This window comes from Zonotrichia albicollis, chromosome 20 (assembly GCF_047830755.1).
Source record: "Zonotrichia albicollis isolate bZonAlb1 chromosome 20, bZonAlb1.hap1, whole genome shotgun sequence".
In the NCBI taxonomy this organism is placed as follows: domain Eukaryota; kingdom Metazoa; phylum Chordata; class Aves; order Passeriformes; family Passerellidae; genus Zonotrichia; species Zonotrichia albicollis.
In genome coordinates, this window is record NC_133838.1 from 9403456 (window position 1) to 9422416 (window position 18961).

Consider the following 18961-nt stretch of genomic DNA (forward strand, 5'->3'; position numbering starts at 1 on the left):
CTTTTAACCACCCCATGATTCCAAAGGGATGGAACCCAATCCTCTCAATTTTGAGGCCACCCCGTCCTTTCATTCCAAAGGGATGGAACCCAATCCTCTCAGATTCAAGGCCACCCCGTCCTTTTCCACCTTTAACCACTCCATTATTCCAAATGGAGGGAACTCGATCCCCTCAAATTCGAGGCCACCCCATTCTTTTCCAACTTTAACCACCCGCTATTCCAAAGCAATGAAACTCTTTCCCCTCACACTCCCACCCCCGCCCCGAGTCCCCTCAGGGCTCCCCGGCCAAGCGGGCGCGGGCGGCTCTCGCGAGCGGTGACGCCATCGGCGCGCGCGGGCGCGCAGGCGCGGCGGGGCGGGCCGGGCCGCGCTGTGTCACCGCGGCCATGGAGTACCTGATCGGCATCCAGGGCCCCGACTACGTCCTGGTGGCCGCGGACACCGTGGCGGCCACCAGCATCATCCAGATGAAGCACGGTGAGACCCTGGGAGGCGCCGGGGCCCTGTGCTGAGCCCTGGGCGGGCAGGGTGTCGCAGGGCCCCGCGGTGTGCGCGGTGGGGAGCGGCGGGCCCGGCGCTCGGGCTGAGGGGAGGCTGCTCCCGGGGAGGTTTTTGGGTTTGAGCTCTGCCGGGCCTTTCAGGGAGGTGTAGTGGCTGTAGGAGTCAAAGTTGGGCTTAAATCGCTGCTTGCTCCGGGTAAAGTCCCCGATCGTGACCGAGTGTGACCCGTCTGTGTTGGGTTGTCAGCTTAATTTACCTGTTCAGGTCAGCGTGGGCTTGTGATCCCCAACCTCGCTTTGCACAGCGGTGTAAAAGGGTTAATAACGATGTGTGACAGGAGGTGCTCACTTCTGCCTAATTCACTGCTAAAACGTAATTAATGGGAGAAAAGGGATTATGGGGACTAAAAGTATCAGTGAAATTCACAGCACAGGGAGCAGGAGCCAGACTGAAACATAGCTTTGGTTTCTTTGTATGGTAAAACATCTAGGGCGTCACCAAGTCTCTGGAATTGTCTAAAATAAATTTTTTTTCTTGCTAGACTGAAGCTTGTTCTATTCTAAAGACTGCTTTAGTAGTTCTTTAAAAAAAATTATAGAATAGAAAATTGCTAGATCCATACAAATGAATATAAATAAATCTATATTAAAATGTCATAGCACTGCTTTTACCTCAGATGTTTCACTTCAAGTCTGTGATAGTCAGTTGGAGCAGTGTTAGAGGCCCTTCTGAAAGCTGGTGGTACATACAAAATAAAAGTTTTATCATTTTAAATAATGTTTTCTAAGTTAATATTGGTTCTACATAGGTTTGTTCACAAGCTACTATTTATTTGTAAATCACTTTCAGTTTTCTAGGTGACCTAATTGCCCCTTCCAGTACCTGAAGGGAACCTGCAGGAAAGATGAAAAGAGACAGTTTACAAAGGCCTGGAATGACAGGACAGAGGGAATGGTTCCCACTGCCAGAGGGCAGGGCTGTATGGGATATTGGGAAGGAATTATTCCCTGGCACAGGTGCCCAGAGCAGCTGTGGCTGCCATGGATCCCTGGAAATGCCCAAGGCCAGGCTGGACAGGGCTTGGAGCAGCCTGGGACAATGAAAAGTGTCCCTGCCCACATTAGGGGACGGGTTTTGAGCTCCTTTCCAGCCCAAACCAATCTGGGATTGCAGGGCAGGGCAGTGTCAGGGCTTTCCCTGAGCTCCAGACAGCAGCTCCAGTGCTGTGGTGAGTTTTGACATCATTTTAGAGGATTGTGACACTCAGTGCCTGCCTTGCAGCAGGGATTGTTCAGCACCATTTAGGGAGCTGGAAGCTCAGAGGTGGAGGCTTGGTGTTTGTGCAAGCCCTCAGTGGAAAAAGGAGATTTTCCCTTCAATCCAGCAGCTCCTCAGTGTCTGTCTGGGATATCCAAGTGCCAGATACCTGCTCTGGTGAGAGGAGACTCTGTGAGCACAGGATTGGCTTCAGCACTGTCATTGCAACAGCTTGGATCCCCTTAACACAAACTTCAAACTGTCCTAAACTGCAGACTGAAAATATGGCTAAACTACGACTAAAAATATGGATTACTGTTCCTTAATTTCCTGCTTATAGGTCAGCTTCATTATGATTTCTAATCATTACTTTAATTCTCATTCTCTTTGGTTTGGTTTTTTTCTCAAAAATGATAAGAAAAATAAATGTTTCTGGAAAAGCTTCATTCATGTAAACTTCCAGTTTTTGGGACTGCTGGATATAAATAAAAGGGCATCATTTGACATGGAATTTGTTTCTGGGTTTCCTAAGATTGTTTTGCTCAATGTGTTGATATTTCAGCTTTATATTAAAATATTTGCTTCTGTTGCAGAATATTTGAATAAAGTTAAATAGTCACTGAGCAGAATTCTTACTCCTGATCCCATGAAGTAAAACCTTATGCTTTGGACACAATATTCTGTGTGAAGCTTTATTCTTTCCTACCTTGCTTCTAAAATAGGAAATACTATAGATTTTTGGAATGCCTCCCTTCCTGAAGGGCTTTGTTTCTCTTCAACAACTCTTGTGTTCTGTGTCTGTGAGACACCAAATGTCAGTCTGTGCTCAGAAAAGCTTTTTACTGGTGCTCCAGGTCATGATGCATTTATCCAAATCTGTTTCTTGCTTCTGTAAAGTCTCAGGTTATTGGCAAAATAATTTATTCTTCCTTGTGACCATGGCACTCAACGTTATTTTTCTTTGCCTAGATCATGACAAAATGTTTAAGATGAGTGAAAAGATCTTGCTGCTGTGTGTGGGGGAGCCTGGAGACACGGTGCAGTTTGCAGAATACATCCAGAAAAATGTTCAGCTCTACAAAATGAGAAATGGTGAGTGAAGCAGGACAGGCCCTGGGGGTTGGAGCAGAGCTAAGGGTGGTTCCCAGGTGAATGTTGGTGGAAAGTGCTGTTCTCAAACCCTCTGTGAAGATTCCTGCATTTTTAGTGTCCAGCAAAGGTGATAATTCAGGCAGGATGCAGAAATAGAGTCTGGATCCAAATCCTGGAACACTTCTTTGCAATATAAATGACACAAATATTTTACTGATAGACTTATTCTCTTAATTCATCCATTGCATGCTAACTGTCACCAGTTCTTCTGATATATTGGACAAAGAAGTCAAGCTACATGTCCTTAATATTTTAATTTTTTGAAGCCATTTATTTCTATGGTCCATAGAGATATGAAATACCCAGAGTCTGAGGGCTTGTAGCTTTCAGAATAAACCAGAATTAGACAAAAGGCTCTATTTTGTCACTACATTTTGTCATTTCAGAGAAGGCATGGGAAGGTGGAAGGTGAAACATGAATGATTTGGGCTGTTACCAAATAAATATTTGTCACATTTTCCTCCAGGTTATGAATTGTCTCCTACTGCAGCTGCAAACTTCACCCGGCGAAACCTCGCGGACTATCTGCGGAGTCGGGTGAGTAAAGCTGAGAGGGTTTGGCACAGGGAGCATTTCCATCCTCAAATAATGGAGTCTGAAAAAGGTGGGAGCTGCTGTTTTTAGTGATGAATTTGGAACTGGCTGCTCAGGGATTTAGTGGAGTCAAAGAACATCCAGTGCTCTGGTCTGGGTAACAAGGGGTTGATGGGTCACAGGTTGGACTTGATCTTGAAGATCTTCTCCAACATCACTGATTCTGTGAGTTCACATTGCTGAAATAATGTCTTAGTAAAATAGAACTTGATTTGCTTATTTGAAAAACTTATCACATCACTTATCAATAACTGATACAGCCATAAACTTAAAATTCCAGCCTTGGGCCCAGTAAACACTTTGTCACACACTGCAGACGTGAAGTGAGTTAAACTTCCTGAACATCGAGATAAGGTTGTGGGTTTCATGCAAATGCTCCAAATCCGTTTAATCTTCTTGGAAAATGATTTCATAGAGCAAAGCTGTTTGATGTACTTAGGAAAACAAGTGCCTTTTGTAAACAGCAACATGAGGCTTTTTGGTAAATACCACATCCAAGTTGGGGTTGTGTTTTCAAGTTACTGAACTGCAATTAGTGATGTTTCCCAGGGTGCCTTTTTTCAAAGTATGAAAAGCTGCTGTGAGGGGGCAAATAAACCTTTAATGATCTAAGGTTAGGAAACATTTCATTGAGAAGAATGTAATGTGCTACATGAAAGAAAACAGGAAGAAAGAGGGTGTTGAGAATGAAGTTGTTCAGCTCTGTGAAGGATCGAGTGTGGGTTAAACTGTGTTGCTGTTTTAAGAGTGCACTGCTCAGGCCTGAAATCAGGTTTTACAGTAGGAAATAAAGGCCAGTATTAACCTCAGAGCTGTATTGTTAAGAATTACACGTGTTGAGTGAGAGTTCTTCCAGAACTCATGCACAGGAACAGCCAGAGATTATTGTTCTGATTTCTGACACAGATCACAGCTGCAGGTAGGAATTTTTCCTTGTGAGTCCCTTCCAACTCAAGATATTCTGTGATTCCACACTGCTCTTCTGGTTTAAATGGCTTAATCCAGCTTCAGGCTGGCAGGTGATGGTTGACAGTGAAGGTGTTTGTGTTGAGGTGTGGTTTGGGAGGTCTGGGTGTGTTCTGTGCATTCCTGTGCAGTTCTCGAGGCTGATGTGAAGCAGTGAGCCTGGCTGATGGCTCATCTCAGGGCCATGACCTGCACAGATAAGTCTGAGCCCCCTTTCAGCAGAGGCAGCCATTTCTTACATATGATTTAAAGTATTTTTAACAGGCTTTTTGATAAACCTGCCCATCAGGAGGCAGCACTGATGAGGCACCTTTGTCTTCCTCTGCACCACATCCCTTGGGGGCTGATCCTCCCTGTGGCTCCACTCCCTGCTGAGCCCACTCCTGCCTTCCAGCTCACCTTCTGCAGGAGGCAGCAGCGTGGGGAGGACACTGGCAGAGGCAGATGTGTTTATTTACCAGAGACAAAAACGCTGCTCTGGTGCAGATGGCGACGCCCCAGGGCACACAGCGCTCTCTGACACTGCTGTCACACTACACTGATCTCCACATTGCAGGCAGAAGCTTTTTCCTCTAACTTAGCACTTCATGGTTTGTTTGTGGCATTTAGAATTTTACAATACAAGCCTTGCCATCAGAGTTGGTTTTTTTTTTTCCTGTGATTTTTGTTACATTTTCATCATAATATACCAGAAGGATTAACGCTGGTGCTTGAAACTGCGTAAGGGATTCCTGGAGGCTACTAAGGTAATCATGTGGATCATGAAAATGAAAATTAAAAGGTAAAACATGCCAGTGCCTCCTGTTAGGAGTGAGAAGTAAAAAGTTTGGTGGGGAAAACTTTGGTACAAAAATGTTTGGCACATTGATCTCACTGCTGAGGGGGGGAGTAGGAAGAAAAGCCCCCTGCCCTCCAAAGGTGATGAAGTTCAGTCTCTGACTGTGATGCTGTTTAATTATAGGTGACAGGGCCTGGCTGGATTCCAAAGGCAGCTCTCAGCTCCTCTACCATGTCCACACTTGGCAGGAGGTTTCCTTGCTCCCACCTTTCCCCCTCGCTGTGACTTTGGCTTCCGCCAGATGTCCCAGGGCTGTGTCACCACCGAGCTGGGCCTGGGCTGCTTGGCACAACTGTGCTCTGCAGCTGTAAACCCTGAACAATTTCACACATCTCCTAATTGCTGTCGTTATTTTAAATCAAACAGCACCAAGTGCAAAACTGCTTGGGATGACAAATGGTGCTTCTGTAGGAAGGGAAGTTTGGGGACAAAATAATGTCCTGGAGTGTTAGTCAGCACTCATTTGATGGCCCTTTAACCACACCAGTCTTGTAAAGAGTTGAGAATTGTTGGCATGGACCAAGTTACAAAAGTCAAGGAAGGAATGGACAAAAAGATTGGGATGTACAAGAAATTCCAGTCCCAGCATTGAGGTGTTACACTGCAAATTTCATTTATAATCATGGAAGTAGTAAATAGATTATGTATATTTGCTAATGTTGAAATCCTTTCTAGACTAATAAAGCATGAGGGATAATTATTTACATTTGAGTTTTAAGAAGTCTCAGAGACCATTAGCAGGAGAACTTAAAACTGAAAATCAGTTTACAGATGGGTTTAAGTCTGTATAACACCATTTATTTATGGTTGAGTATCTCGCATATGCCAATGTTGGTAATTCCAAGTCACACAATAATTTGAGTGATCTTGTGTCATGGCTCTTAAATATCAACTTGTGTGATGTTTCAGAATAAATAAATGATGAAATACAGCCTAATTAAACCAATACAGCTGCATGGTAACTTCTTTCCAAATATTCTTGGATGCTTTGAAGATTAAATCACACAATTTAAAGTGATGTTTTATATATAACTGTAGCCTGCTTTATTCTTTCATACTGTCTGAAAGTAACAATATAGTGGCATGTGATTTTTTTTTTGTTTGTGTGGAAATTTACTGTATTGAGTATCAAAATGAACTTTTCCTATGATGCAGTTAATGTTTTGGCTTTAGGGTGAAATTTTGTTTGCTTTTTTAATCTGGTAGTTGCATCATCATTTTTTTTTCTTATTTTGTTGCTTTGTTGATCCAGGTTTTCCAGCAGTTTGGAGATATCCTGTTAGTACAATTAATTTAATAAGAAACATTGTGTAGATATGGAAATACTGGAAGTATATAAAAGCTGCTTTTAAAAATACATACAATGCCCAAATTTTTTTCTGATCCTGTGTTTAAAAATAATCCAGTGCACGTGTGTTTCATGGTTTTACAAAGTACAGATCTTGGAAGGAGATGTAGGAGAAGAAGAGATGTCTGATTTATTCATGATGGTGGAACACTAAACCCAGAACATGGAGTAAACAGCCAAATATTAAAGATTAAACTTGGTACATGCAATAAAAAGCAAATTGCCAGTGAACAGGACACTGTGTGTAACTCACTGTGTGAGAGCTTTCATACGTGCTCACTGGGAGGGGGAGTGGGGAGAGAGCACAGAGCAGGTTAAATGAACAAAGAGTTCTCAGAAACTGCAAAATGTTCACGTTGTGCTCACGTGTCAGCAGTAAAAATCCACAATTTTTATGTTAAGTGAAAGAATCTGGCGTGAAAACTGCATTCAAGGTTTTTAAAGTTTGAGTGTGTTGTGAAAGCTGTAAAAAACCCCCATACACACTGGTTTGCAAGAGAATAAGAGTTCTGTGTTTTTATTTGCTTGTGCACTCCATGTTACCAGAAAACCTGATCACTTTTAGCTCGAGACTGTGCTGCAGACAGGATTGATGTAACATTTTATGATAAGGAATTGGCTGATCAGCTCTGCTGCTGTTCCCTGGTGCACGGGAAATCAGGATTGAGAGATTTGCTGTGAGTGCCCTAACAAAACCATCATTTCTCTTTCAGACCCCTTACCACGTGAACCTTCTCCTGGCTGGCTATGATGACCACGAGGGCCCTGCCCTGTACTACATGGATTACCTGGCAGCTCTGGCCAAGGCTCCTTTTGCAGCACATGGGTATGGAGCATTCCTCACCCTCAGCATCCTCGACCGCTATTACAAGCCAGGTGAGTGGAGCCACTGGACAGGAAAATTCTCCTGCTTCAGTTTAGCACTTGAGTTTATTAACCAGTGAGAGTGACATTTGTTGAATCAGATGGCACTGCTGTGGTGCAACAGATTGGAACTTGACTTTTTCTTAAATAAATGGAGCTCGAAAGGTTGCCTTTGGTTTTGCTAGCATGGGAACAGAAAACTAGTCAACTCCTTAATTTTTTTTTCCTGTTTGCAGCTTATCAGACTGGGAGTAAAGGACATTTCAGTTATTCTGAAATATGATTAGACTTTCCTGGACCATTGGCAGCTGGTAGTCTGCTTTTAATAAATAACAGTTTGACAGCTCTATCTTCTTGCTTGTCTGTTGGCTCTGACATGTACATTTTCCCAGAGTATCAATATTCAGAGGTCAGTCCCAGATGCTATTGCTCCATATCTTGGATTGGCTCTGTGTGTGATAAATTAAAAACATTCAAATGAAAAGATGTTCCTAGCAAGATCATCTCCAGCACTCTGAAGTGGTGGTGATGAATCACAGAATATGGAAAGGTTTGGGTTGGAAGGAACCTGGAAGCTCATCTCATTTCACCTCCTGCCATGGGCAGGGACACCTTCCACCATCCCAGGGTGCTCCAAGCCCTGGCCAGCCTGGCCATGGACACTTCCAGGGATGGGGCAGCCACAGCTTCTGTGGACAACAGAGAGGTTTTGGTATTCACAGTTCTGTGCACTTGGCAGCTGCTCATCATAACTCTTGCACATGTTTGTACCTGTCTAAACTTTCAGTTTTAGCATCATAATCCAGTGCCAAGAAAGATACGTGGCCCCATCCCCACTGTGCAGATAAGGAAATGTGCAAAGCACAGAATATTGTTAATCTGACATCTTTGGCTTTAGCTACAAACTATTTGACTCCTGTGTGCAAAGCTGAGTTTAAGTTATTATCTCTGCTCTGAGATTAGAAATCCTTTCATCTACCTCCTTCAAGAAATGTAGCTATAAACTGATCATTTTCATTTAACTTGGATGAGCAGTGGATGCAGGTCTGGAACAAAGCCTAGAAAGAAGTTTTAGACCCACCAACCTGTTTGTTTTCTAGTCATGTCCCTCAACATTCTATTGTTCCATTTTCACCATTCCTTGTGGAACAGAGGAAAATAATGAACTTCATTGTCATGGCTTGTCACCCCTATAGAGTGCTGGATTTTATCCTGAATTGTGAGAATTGCAGGAGCATCCCGCACGTGCCTTGTCCTTTATTGAGCTCATACCCAGCAGGAACATCCACTAAACCCATCTCCACCTCCTGCCCTGGACTGGGGCAGCTGGAGCTGATTTAGAGCTGCAATAAACTGCAGGAGAGGGAGGTGGCTGTGCTGCTGTGAGCCAGGCCCTGGCCATGGGAGGCAGAATTCCGTCATGCTTCCCATTCCCTGTAACAAATCGATTCTCAATGGCTTGTTGGGGCGTGAGCACCGCGGTGCAGAGCGTCCTCAGGACATCTGGAAAGTGTTTGCTGTGAGCTGGGAAGGAGAGGTTTTGGTGCTCAGCTGAAAAGTTGTTTAAATTTAATAAAAGTTTCTGTGGAGAGAGATGGCCTCTAATGAAATCAATCTGTGGATGTTTTCCCTTTCAGGTATCACACGTGAGGAAGCTGTGGAGCTCTTAAAAAAATGTCTACAGGAGGTGAGTGGCTGAACTCAGGCCCTGATGCTCCTGAGAAAGGAATGTTTGTTTGCATTCATTCCTGATACTTTCCTGTTCCTCTTGCTGCATTTCTTGCTGCCTTTGCTAGAAGGGTAATAAAGGCACTGGCCAGATGTGGAATAGCTACTGAGGAAAAGGATTTTCAGGCAGTTGCATTGCCTTTGCATGGTTCATGTCCTCCAGAACCTAAACTTGAGCTTTTTGCGTGCTTAGCATAATATTGATCCAGACTTTTCCCTCTTATGTTTCTTCTGAATGTACTGCAGCATGCTTGTCACTTGTGTTACACTTAGGAACTCTTAGAAGCACATACTAATTCTTGTCCAGCTTGTGAAGTGATACCTGAGGTAAAGCCTTGACCTTAAAGTTCATGACCAGTTTTAGTGTCAACATTAGACTCCAAACATTTCAGACACCAAAGCTTTTATTGTAGGAAAATAGTCTTTATCCTTGTCTTTAAGGGATTGATTTGAATATAACATCAAGAAGTGCTCCAAAGAGGTCCTCTTTGAAGTATCTTTGTGTCCAAAATTTTAGCCCACTTTAGTTTTCCTGCTTAAATGTCTTCCTTGTTAACAGGCCTGGCTATTTGACATCTCTACCCAAGGTTTGTCTAATAGGAACCATCTTACAACCAACTCCCACTAATTCACTCCTGAGCAGTGAAAAACCCCACTCTAGTTCCTAATACTTCAGGTCACTAAAACCAGGATAGAAATTTAAAGTATGCTTTTCTCTTTGGTATAAGCTTTGAGTGAATCTCATTTCTTCTTTTTGTCTTTGCTGAGCAGCTCCAGAAACGCTTCATCCTCAACCTGACCTCCTTCAACGCCCGGTTCATTGACAAGGAGGGCATCCACGAAGTGGACAATATACCCCTTGCCAAAGTGGAGTCCTAACCCCCAAGATCTTTCTTCAACAATCTTGTTTTGTTCTCTCTTGGTTTGTTTTTTTTTTCTATTCATTTGAAGTACACGAGTAATGTACTGCAGTGGGAGCTCAAATAAAGCCTGACATTTATATAGCCAGTTTTATCTTTTTATTCCACTGATCCTTCCTGAGAGGATTTGAGTGAATTGTTCCACAGTGAAAGTGAATCTTGATTTACAGTTCATGGGGGCACATTCAGGTTATTTATCTTTCCTCTTCTGAGATTTTACTGCTCTCCAAATTTCTTATTTGTGGGGAAATTGTGTTTTCTAGATGGCATTGTGCTGTCATCAGTAAAGCTCATCAAACCCCAGGCAAGTGGTCCATGCCAAACATGCAGCATCTGCATTATTTTTTCAAAGATCTTACCACTCTTTGCTGTATAAATTATTAATCAGGTTTTCAGAGACCTAATTTGCTTTTGATAGAGTTTTTTTTTCACTTGAATTAGATTGATACAAAGGTTTCCAAGTAGAATGGATTTTGAAATGCACTTTTAACTCACCTGGCAGTGGTTCTGTTACTGGGAAAGAACATTCTGCTGGCACAGTGGGTTCATAACTACATTAAATAGAATTTAAGTAGTATTTTTAAATAGAAACTAATATATCAGTTGTGTGATGTTTCTTAATTGATGTCTGTACATTTAGAAGTACATGAAAGCAGTTCAGTGAGAAATTAGACTGCAGCACTCCTCATAAATCTTTGAATTACTCTCAGCCAGCTAGAGCTTTGTTTCCTTGAGAATAATCCCTGATGATCCATCTAGGCTAAAGATGCTGCTTCCCTACAAAACCCCCATTCATGGGACAGCCTCAGATAATTATCATGTGGCTGATACTTGTGGTCTGCCCAGAAGTGATTTTTGTGAGAGCAGTTTTTGGTGTGACTCCTTCCCTACTGGAATTGGCATTAAAAGTGCTCTGGGTGCTTATTTTATGTTGGAATAAGCTCAGAAAAAGAATCTTGGAAGTAGGGTAGATGTGTACAGGGTAGTGTGCAGAGTGATAGTTGTGTGCTGTGGCACAAGTTCTCAGCTGGAGAAGGTGAATGACAGACTTTAATGTTAATTTGTTTAAGCTTTTTGGTCTTACCTCAGTGGTCTGTGTGAGAAGGTTCATTTCTTCCCAAAAAATAGTTGTCAGTCTTAAAGTATTCCTGTCTTCTGGAATGGATGAGACTGAGACTTGCTTAATGTCACAGAAGAAATTTGCAGCTCCAGTGCCTTAACTCACCCTTCCTCTTACTTAAATCTAATTCTTCCCTGGAGTCCCATCAGGCTTTGTAGTTTAATTCTTCCCAGAATGAGTTTAATTACAGCTGGGTTTGCTGTAATGCCTGCAATGGCTTTTATTTAAGGCCAATGGCACAGAACTCTAAAACATTTTGCTACAACTCACTTTATCTCTTGAAAACCTTTTAAACTTTCACACTCAGCAATCTCCAAACTGATGATTTCCTCTTGGCAGGTCACATTTAACACGAGCAGAGTCGGAGCGCTGTCGTTCCGCCACTGAAATCTCACCCCTTCGTGTTGCATTAATCTACTTGTTTAGCTTAATGCAGCATCTCTAATTTATTTTCCCACTGATGTTGAATGTTTTTGCAGGTTTCTTGTCTCATTTCAAGCTCATCACTGCAGAGGGGCTGAGCTGATGTGATATTTTTGTCACTGCATATCAAAGCAGCGATGCCTCTTCATTGGAGGGATTCATTGTTCAGACACCAAACTGTGGTGTGGAGCTTTTGGGTGATGTGAGCCTGGCAGAGAATCTGCCTGCAGTTTTTATTGGCACCTATTTGCATGCAGGTGATTAATAAACATAAAACAATTATTCTCTGGTTGGATCCAGGTTGCAGTGGAACATATGTTTTGCCCAAGGGCAGGGCCCAGGATCTGAATTCCCCCATGGAAAGGAAGATCCAAGGGGTTGCATCTGAAGCTAATGGAGCAGCAACCTTGAGGAATGAATAAATACAGCCCTTGATTCCAAACCAGGAACAAAAGAACTGGCCCATGATGAGATTGGACTGTAGCTTCTAACAAAGGAGATTTTTTTGAGGACTTTCCAAGAATTCATACTTTTTAAGGAAAAGTGTGATACTTTGCTGTATAATTTACTTTTTAAAATGTGCTGATACTCAAATTCAGAAGCCAGTTTGCATTTTTGACGGTATTACATGGAATCTGTTTGAAAACCCAATATTTAAGTTAATGAAAGAGTAGAAAACTTCTTACCTGCTTCACATTTAGCCCTAAAGCTTCTGAAAACCATATTTAGCCTGGAATCCAGGAATCCCTTTTCAAAAGAATTCACCTCTCCATTTGTATTTGTCATGACAGACCTCTTTCATAAGAAATCACTGCAATAATTGAGCACTGCAAGGAAATACTGCTTTGTACTAATTTTTGTGGTTCATATTATGAGAAATGAATGTAGCAGTCAAGGTACCTTGTTCCTGGGGCACTGTGGCCACGGTGAGCTGCTCTGCCTGGCCTTGCCTGCTAATTCTGACCATATGTTTCACTCTCAAAGCCTCAGGGCCCAAAGAGTTAACAAGGCCCTTTTTCTCGTGTTAGGTTTCCTGTTTAAGGATGGGCTTTTCCTGGGGAGCAGATCATCACCAGCTCATCTCTCCAGAGCTCGGAGTGAGCTCCAAGATCAGTTTACAGACTCTCTGTGCCTTAGGCCACGTTGGGTTGGGAGTGCTTTGCTGGAAGAGGAATGTGAGCGTAGGTGCAGCGCTCACGGGGCTTTTGCTTGGTGTTCATTACACCTTGCCATGGAAGAAAATCTGTGTTTTGGGCTAGACCTGTGACCAGAAGCATTGGCCCAGAGGAGCCATCAGAGCTCAGCTGCCTTGTGGATTTGGTCTCACAGAAATCTGTAATGGTGCCAAGACAGTTCTGCTGCCTAAAAGTGACTCCAAAAGTGACTCGAAATCCTCCCTGAGTGAAGTGACAGCCAAGCAGGGACATCAATCAAAAACTGAAATGTCTGGAAGGTGAAACTGCCTCCCATGCTGCTGTGTTCACTTTTGTGGGGAGCTGCTGGGCCCCCCAGGCTGATTCACCTTCCTTTCCCCAGGATTTCTTCAAGAAATCCGTTACCTGTTCTGTTAAACCAGGAGATGCTCCAGCCCTGGGCAGGTGAATGGGCTCAGGCAGGGACTGGGTATCAGTGCAATCCTGAGTGTCCTCAGAAATTCATGAGACTGCAGCATAATAATAATAATAATAATAATAATATGCATATATAGAGAGAGATATAGATATAAAAATAATTCAACCAAGAGATGCTCCAGCCTTGGGCAGGTGAATGGGCTCAGGCAGGGACTGGGTATCAGTGCAAACCTGAGTGTCCTCAGAAATTCATGAGACTGAATAGTAATAGTAATAATAACTATAATAATAATTATAATGATAATAACAATAATAATATAAAATTAATTAATTAATTAATTAAACCAATACATGCTCCAGCCCTGGGCAGATGAATGGCCTCAGGCAGGGACTGGGTATCAGTTCAAACCTGAATGTCAGAAATTCATGAGACTGAATAGTAATAGTAATAGTAATAGTAATAATAATAATAATTATAATGATAATAACAATAGTAATAATAAATAAATAAATTCAACCAATACATGCTCCAGCCCTGGGCAGGTGAATGGGCTCAGGCAGGGACTGGGTATCAGTGCAAACCTGAGTGTCCTCAGAAATTCATGAGACTGCAGCATAATAATAATAATAGTAATAATAATAATAATAAATATATGCATATATAGAGAGAGATATATATAGATATATATATAGAGAGAGAGAGACAGAGCGAGATATATATATAGATATAGAGATATAGAGATAGAGATATAGATATAGATATAGATATAGATATAGATATAGATATAGATATAAAAATAATTCAACCAAGAGATGCTCCAGCCCTGGGCAGGTGAATGGGCTCAGGCAGGGACTGGGTATCAGTGCAAACCTGAGTGTCCTCAGAAATTCATGAGACTGCAGCATAATAATAATAGTAAAAAATATATGTATATCTAGAGAGAGATATATATAGATATATATATATAGAGAGAGACAGAGATATATATATAGATATAAAGATATAGATATAGATATAGATATAGATATAAAAATAATTCTACCAAGAGATGCTCCAGCCCTGGGCAGGTGAACAGCCTCAAGCAGGGACTGGGTACCAGTGCAAACCTGAGTGTCACAAATTCATGAAACTGCCTAATAATAATAAAAAATAAATATATTACTTAATAACAATAACAGCAACAACTAGAAATAAAGAGTGTGTGATCAATCCTACAGCACATTCTCAGCAGTCCCTGAGTTCATCTGCTCATGGTGATCAGGCACTGGCAGAAGCTTTGTCACCAAATGGAGCTGTCACTCCCCAGAGCCACGATGTGGGAGCAGAGGGGAGAGATGAGGCTGAGCTCTCCCAAGGATGTGTTTTCCTCTGCTCCTGTCTCTAGTTTTGACAGTAGGCTCCTCCAAGAGGCATTAGCCCATGCCAGGGCTGACATTCGGGATTATGCTCATAGGATTTGGTTGAGTCCATTTTCCCATCTGAAGCAGGGACAAATATTCTTTTTGTATTAAATAACTTAACATTTAAGGAATAAAAAACCTCTGTTTGCTACCTGTGAATCACTATATTTATATATTTAAGGAAAAATTAATTTATCCTACTTGTAAAAAGTTTATCCTTCAAGCCATTTTTAATTCTTTCAGGGTTTAACCTTACATAGAGTTTCCATGTGTTGTTATCAGCCATCAACAGTAATTTAATGCAGGAAATTTTCACTGATCAAGCTAAACAGACATCAGTTGTTTTAACAGATTAAAAAAAAAAGCAGCAAAATGTAAATGGTGGAATTAAAATATACAACTTGTCTATTTTCCATGCCCTTGACTATGTTGGTTTACATCTGAGTGGCTGAGGACTATGTTAAAAAATAAGTTAGTTGTCTTGAAAATGTAAAGTGACAGTTTAAGTGTTTTGTTTCTGTGCTAATGTGCAATTAGGTCGTTATCCAATAAGCTGATTCATGTAGTTTAACTGGAGACAGCTGTGGGAGGCAGAGAAAAGCCTTGGCTGTTGGGGCATGGGGAGAGGGTGTCTGGAAGGATCTGTTTCACAACTGCCAGGATGGTATTTTCCCCTGTGTAATACAGTAGAGTTAGCAAGATTTATGAAAAATTCAATTCTGTTGATCAGATCTATAGAGAGAAAATCAAAATGAATGCCAGCAAGTGTGGAATAATTTTTGATCTATAAATCAACTCTAAGAGAGCCCTACAAGGTGGGGCCAACTTAATCACGGAATCCTCTGAAGTGATTTCTTGGTTGGGTGTGTTTTGATTTGGTTAAATTACCTTTTGCTTAGGAGAGGTTTCCTTGATGTTGTTAAATATTTCTCGTGTTTATGCACAAACATGAAAATTGTGGATCCCCTCGAGTTAATTTCCATCAGACAAAGGAAACTCTGGGGGGTTTTCTGTGTCAGTATTTTGGGGATTATTGACAATATCCTGCTGCTGTGCCACCAAAACACCCGTGGGCCTCCGTGGTGCTTGATCTCCTTTTACCAAATATTGCACTGGCAATGTGGTGATGCCATTGCTGCTCCCAGATTTTGGTTTGTGGGGAGCACCTGAGTGAATCCCCAGCTCTGGATTCAGCAGAGGGCAGTGATCCTGCACGCTGCTGCCTTCTCCCAAACTGGTTTGTCCTCTCCCTGCCTTGCACATCAGTTGGTGGTCACAGAATTCATAGAGAGACAACCACAGCCTTGCCCAGCAGTGGCAGGTGGACATACAGGGTTGTTTCTTCCTTTAAGACACTTATTTTATTTTTCAACAATTTTATTTTTCACAAGTGTTGGGCAATTGTGCCATGAAACAGGTAATTATCCATATTTTCAGAAAGGAAGAGAGCCAGTGATTCACCAAAAACCCAAAAGAGCAGCTGGAATCCATCCTGTCCTGGTTAATCCAAGCACTGACAAGCAGGGATGTGAAGTTAAAGTAAATGAAGTAAATCTTTAGGGTTTTTAGGATATTACAATTGTCCCTTGCAGAGCTGCTCTGGACATTCACTGCTGTGTGCTCACGCTGAGGATGCTCACAGGATTTTATCAGCAGCTGTGCCAGGGAGGGAAAAGCTCCTCCACCACATGGTGCCATTTCCAAAAGACTTTCTGTGATCCCACAGCAAAATTTGCTGAAGAAAAAAAATCAGGAAAAGTCTGCAAAGGCTGTTTTGGATTGTGGGCTATCACAAACCATTCATTTGCTCCCTCCCAATAAGCCTGCAGTGTGCTGAGGCCGTGGCTCACAGGTGGCATTATGGGCCTGGCTGGAGCAGAAAATGCACTTGTCTGTGTAATTAAAATGTCCCCAGTTGGATTATATGGGAATCAGAAACTTTCAACTACATAGCCAGGCTCTGACATGGGAATTAGGAAAACATTTCCAAAGCTGTCAGCTCATTTGGTGGTTTTCCTTTTTTTTTTGGACAGCAGTTCCTTGTATCTTTGAAACTTTTGTTACTGGGCAAGGCTGAGTTTGGGATATGAAAGGATTTCCAGGGTTTACTTATTCCTTATTTTCTCTGATTTAAAATGATACAGTTCAAACCTGGTTTTCTTCTTTTTAAACTCACATAGTTCTTAGTGAGCACCTTAAAGAAGAAAATAATTAAAACAAGGTTTTAATTTAATTTGTCTTGCAATGTTCACTCAAAACACATGAGAAACCTGCCCAGAGCATCACTCTGGGGGCACATCTGATATTCCAAGGTTTTTGTGCTGGTTTTTGCCTCAGGATTGATGCCTGTGCTGTGATAACCAGGGGAAGGCTGCTTGTGTGAGCTCCATGTTCACATAAACCAGAAAGGATTTGAGGTTGACCCCTCCTGATGTGTTTAGGAGCTGTGAAGCCACAGAGTCACAGTCTTGGTTTTGGTTTCCATGTTGGCTCCAACATTTACAGGCTACTAAAGCAAAAGGTTCTTTATGTTCAAAAGCTGTGAAAAAGCTTATTAACACATGGAATTAATAGAAAACATTTTTTGCCAAGCTGAGCTGAACGGAGCTGTTTTTCCTCACAGGATTTGCTGGATTACTCCTTGGCTCAGCAGGTTCAAAGGCATTGACAACTTTTTCTAGGAATACTTTAAAACAAATATGTTCCTTAATTTTTTTAGCATTCCATCTAAATTTTCTGCTTTGCCAGGTAGAGACTTTATATTCTCTAAGTGATCTATATACTAAATATTGTCAAACATGATCCAAAGGATTTCCCATCTCTTGGACATTCCTCACTTTGCTGAGGAGAGCTGAATGCTTTAGTTTGTTTGAAACCTTCCCTTTTTCCCATCCTGGGATGGGCTGTGGGTGTCCTGTGCCTGTTTTGGCTCTGGAGAAGTTTTTTTGGAGAAGTTTTGTACCAAACCCCATCTTCCTCACAAAGAGAACCTGCACAGGGCTGTGTGTGTTACAGGACTGGTCTCATCTCTCTTGGTGATTACTGTGTGCTCCTGGAGGATCCCTGTGATGACCAAATTAGCAGGAAACTCCAAAAGCCATAATCTGTAATATATAATATACAATGTGCTGCTGCCATATGACAGGGCTGGGAGAGGAAATGAAATGAAAATGGGTCAGGAGTGGGAGGCCTGGGCTGAAATAATTCCCTGTGGTGCCAGGGTCCATTTAAGAGGCAAAACAGCAGCACATTACCAAGAGGGTGTAAGAAAGGTTGTTTTCATGGTCCAAACTGAGCAAACTGGCCTTTCCACCAGCCTCCTCCTCCTCCTCCTCAGCAGTGCCTTCATCCTGTGTCCTGCCTGTGCTGGAAAGCTTTTGCAGGGAGTGAAGCAGAACAGAGATGCTTAAAGGAGAGAGATTTTTGTCATTGGAAATAAAATTATAAACGTACAGATTAGATCTTTGAAACAGAGTGTTGAAATGAATATTGGAGTTTTTTTGTAATGATGGTTGATTTATCTGTGTTTGAATTTCAACTGTTTCCCAAACACTCCAGGTCGCTTCAGCTCTTTATGTCACATCTGTCCTCAGACAGGTGCAGGTAACTGTTTTCTTTGTAAATTTACCTGCTGAAATAGAAATTTGCAGGGAAGGTGCTTCAGCACAAGGTCTAATACAATGAGGATTTGATGTTTGATGGCACAACAAGGTACTGTGGAAACATAAACTTCTCTGTTCTGTGAGATAATAAATAGAAGCACAGAGAACACGTGGAATTTTGGGCCAGAGGAGGACGATGGACCAGTTGTTTTTTGTTGGGTACAAGTTGTTAGGTAACACCAAGAAAATGCTGCCTTTTAGTGAATTTAAGGCTCTAAACAGTGGAAAAACTCAAGAAGGATTTAAGGCAACTTCTGCACAGCAAAACCATTGTCAGGTGAGAAGCTGCAGCATCCAGACACATCTTGAGGTGCTGCAGAACTTCTTGGCTTGGAGCAATAAATTGATCTTTCTCTGAACTCATTTCACACCCCAAAAAAGCTGAGTTGTCTCCATTTAACTTTTTTTTTTTTTTTTTAGCTACTAGAACAAAGCTATCCTGATGAGAAATCCTTCTGTATCTCAGGGATTTTAGCCTTTTCTATGCTGAAAATAATCATAATTTGATTCTCATCTGAAGGTGTCAGGATAAAAACATACAAAGGAACCATCCAGAACTTCACTGCCATAATTCTTCCTGCCTTGGAAAAGTTCTGGGATGCTTCAGCACCAC

General features: G+C 42.0%; 1 protein-coding gene across 1 annotated transcript; it reads left to right on the top strand.

The window, feature by feature from the left end:
* Positions 1-320: 320 nt before the first annotated feature.
* On the top strand, positions 321-10259 carry PSMB2 (proteasome 20S subunit beta 2). Its single transcript, XM_074555619.1, has 6 exons — positions 321-480; positions 2731-2853; positions 3380-3450; positions 7373-7535; positions 9161-9210; positions 10023-10259. Exons 1-6 carry the CDS (start codon positions 390-392, stop codon positions 10128-10130), a joined length of 606 nt encoding a protein of 201 aa, XP_074411720.1. The 5' UTR covers positions 321-389; the 3' UTR covers positions 10131-10259.
* Positions 10260-18961: the final 8702 nt, after the last annotated feature.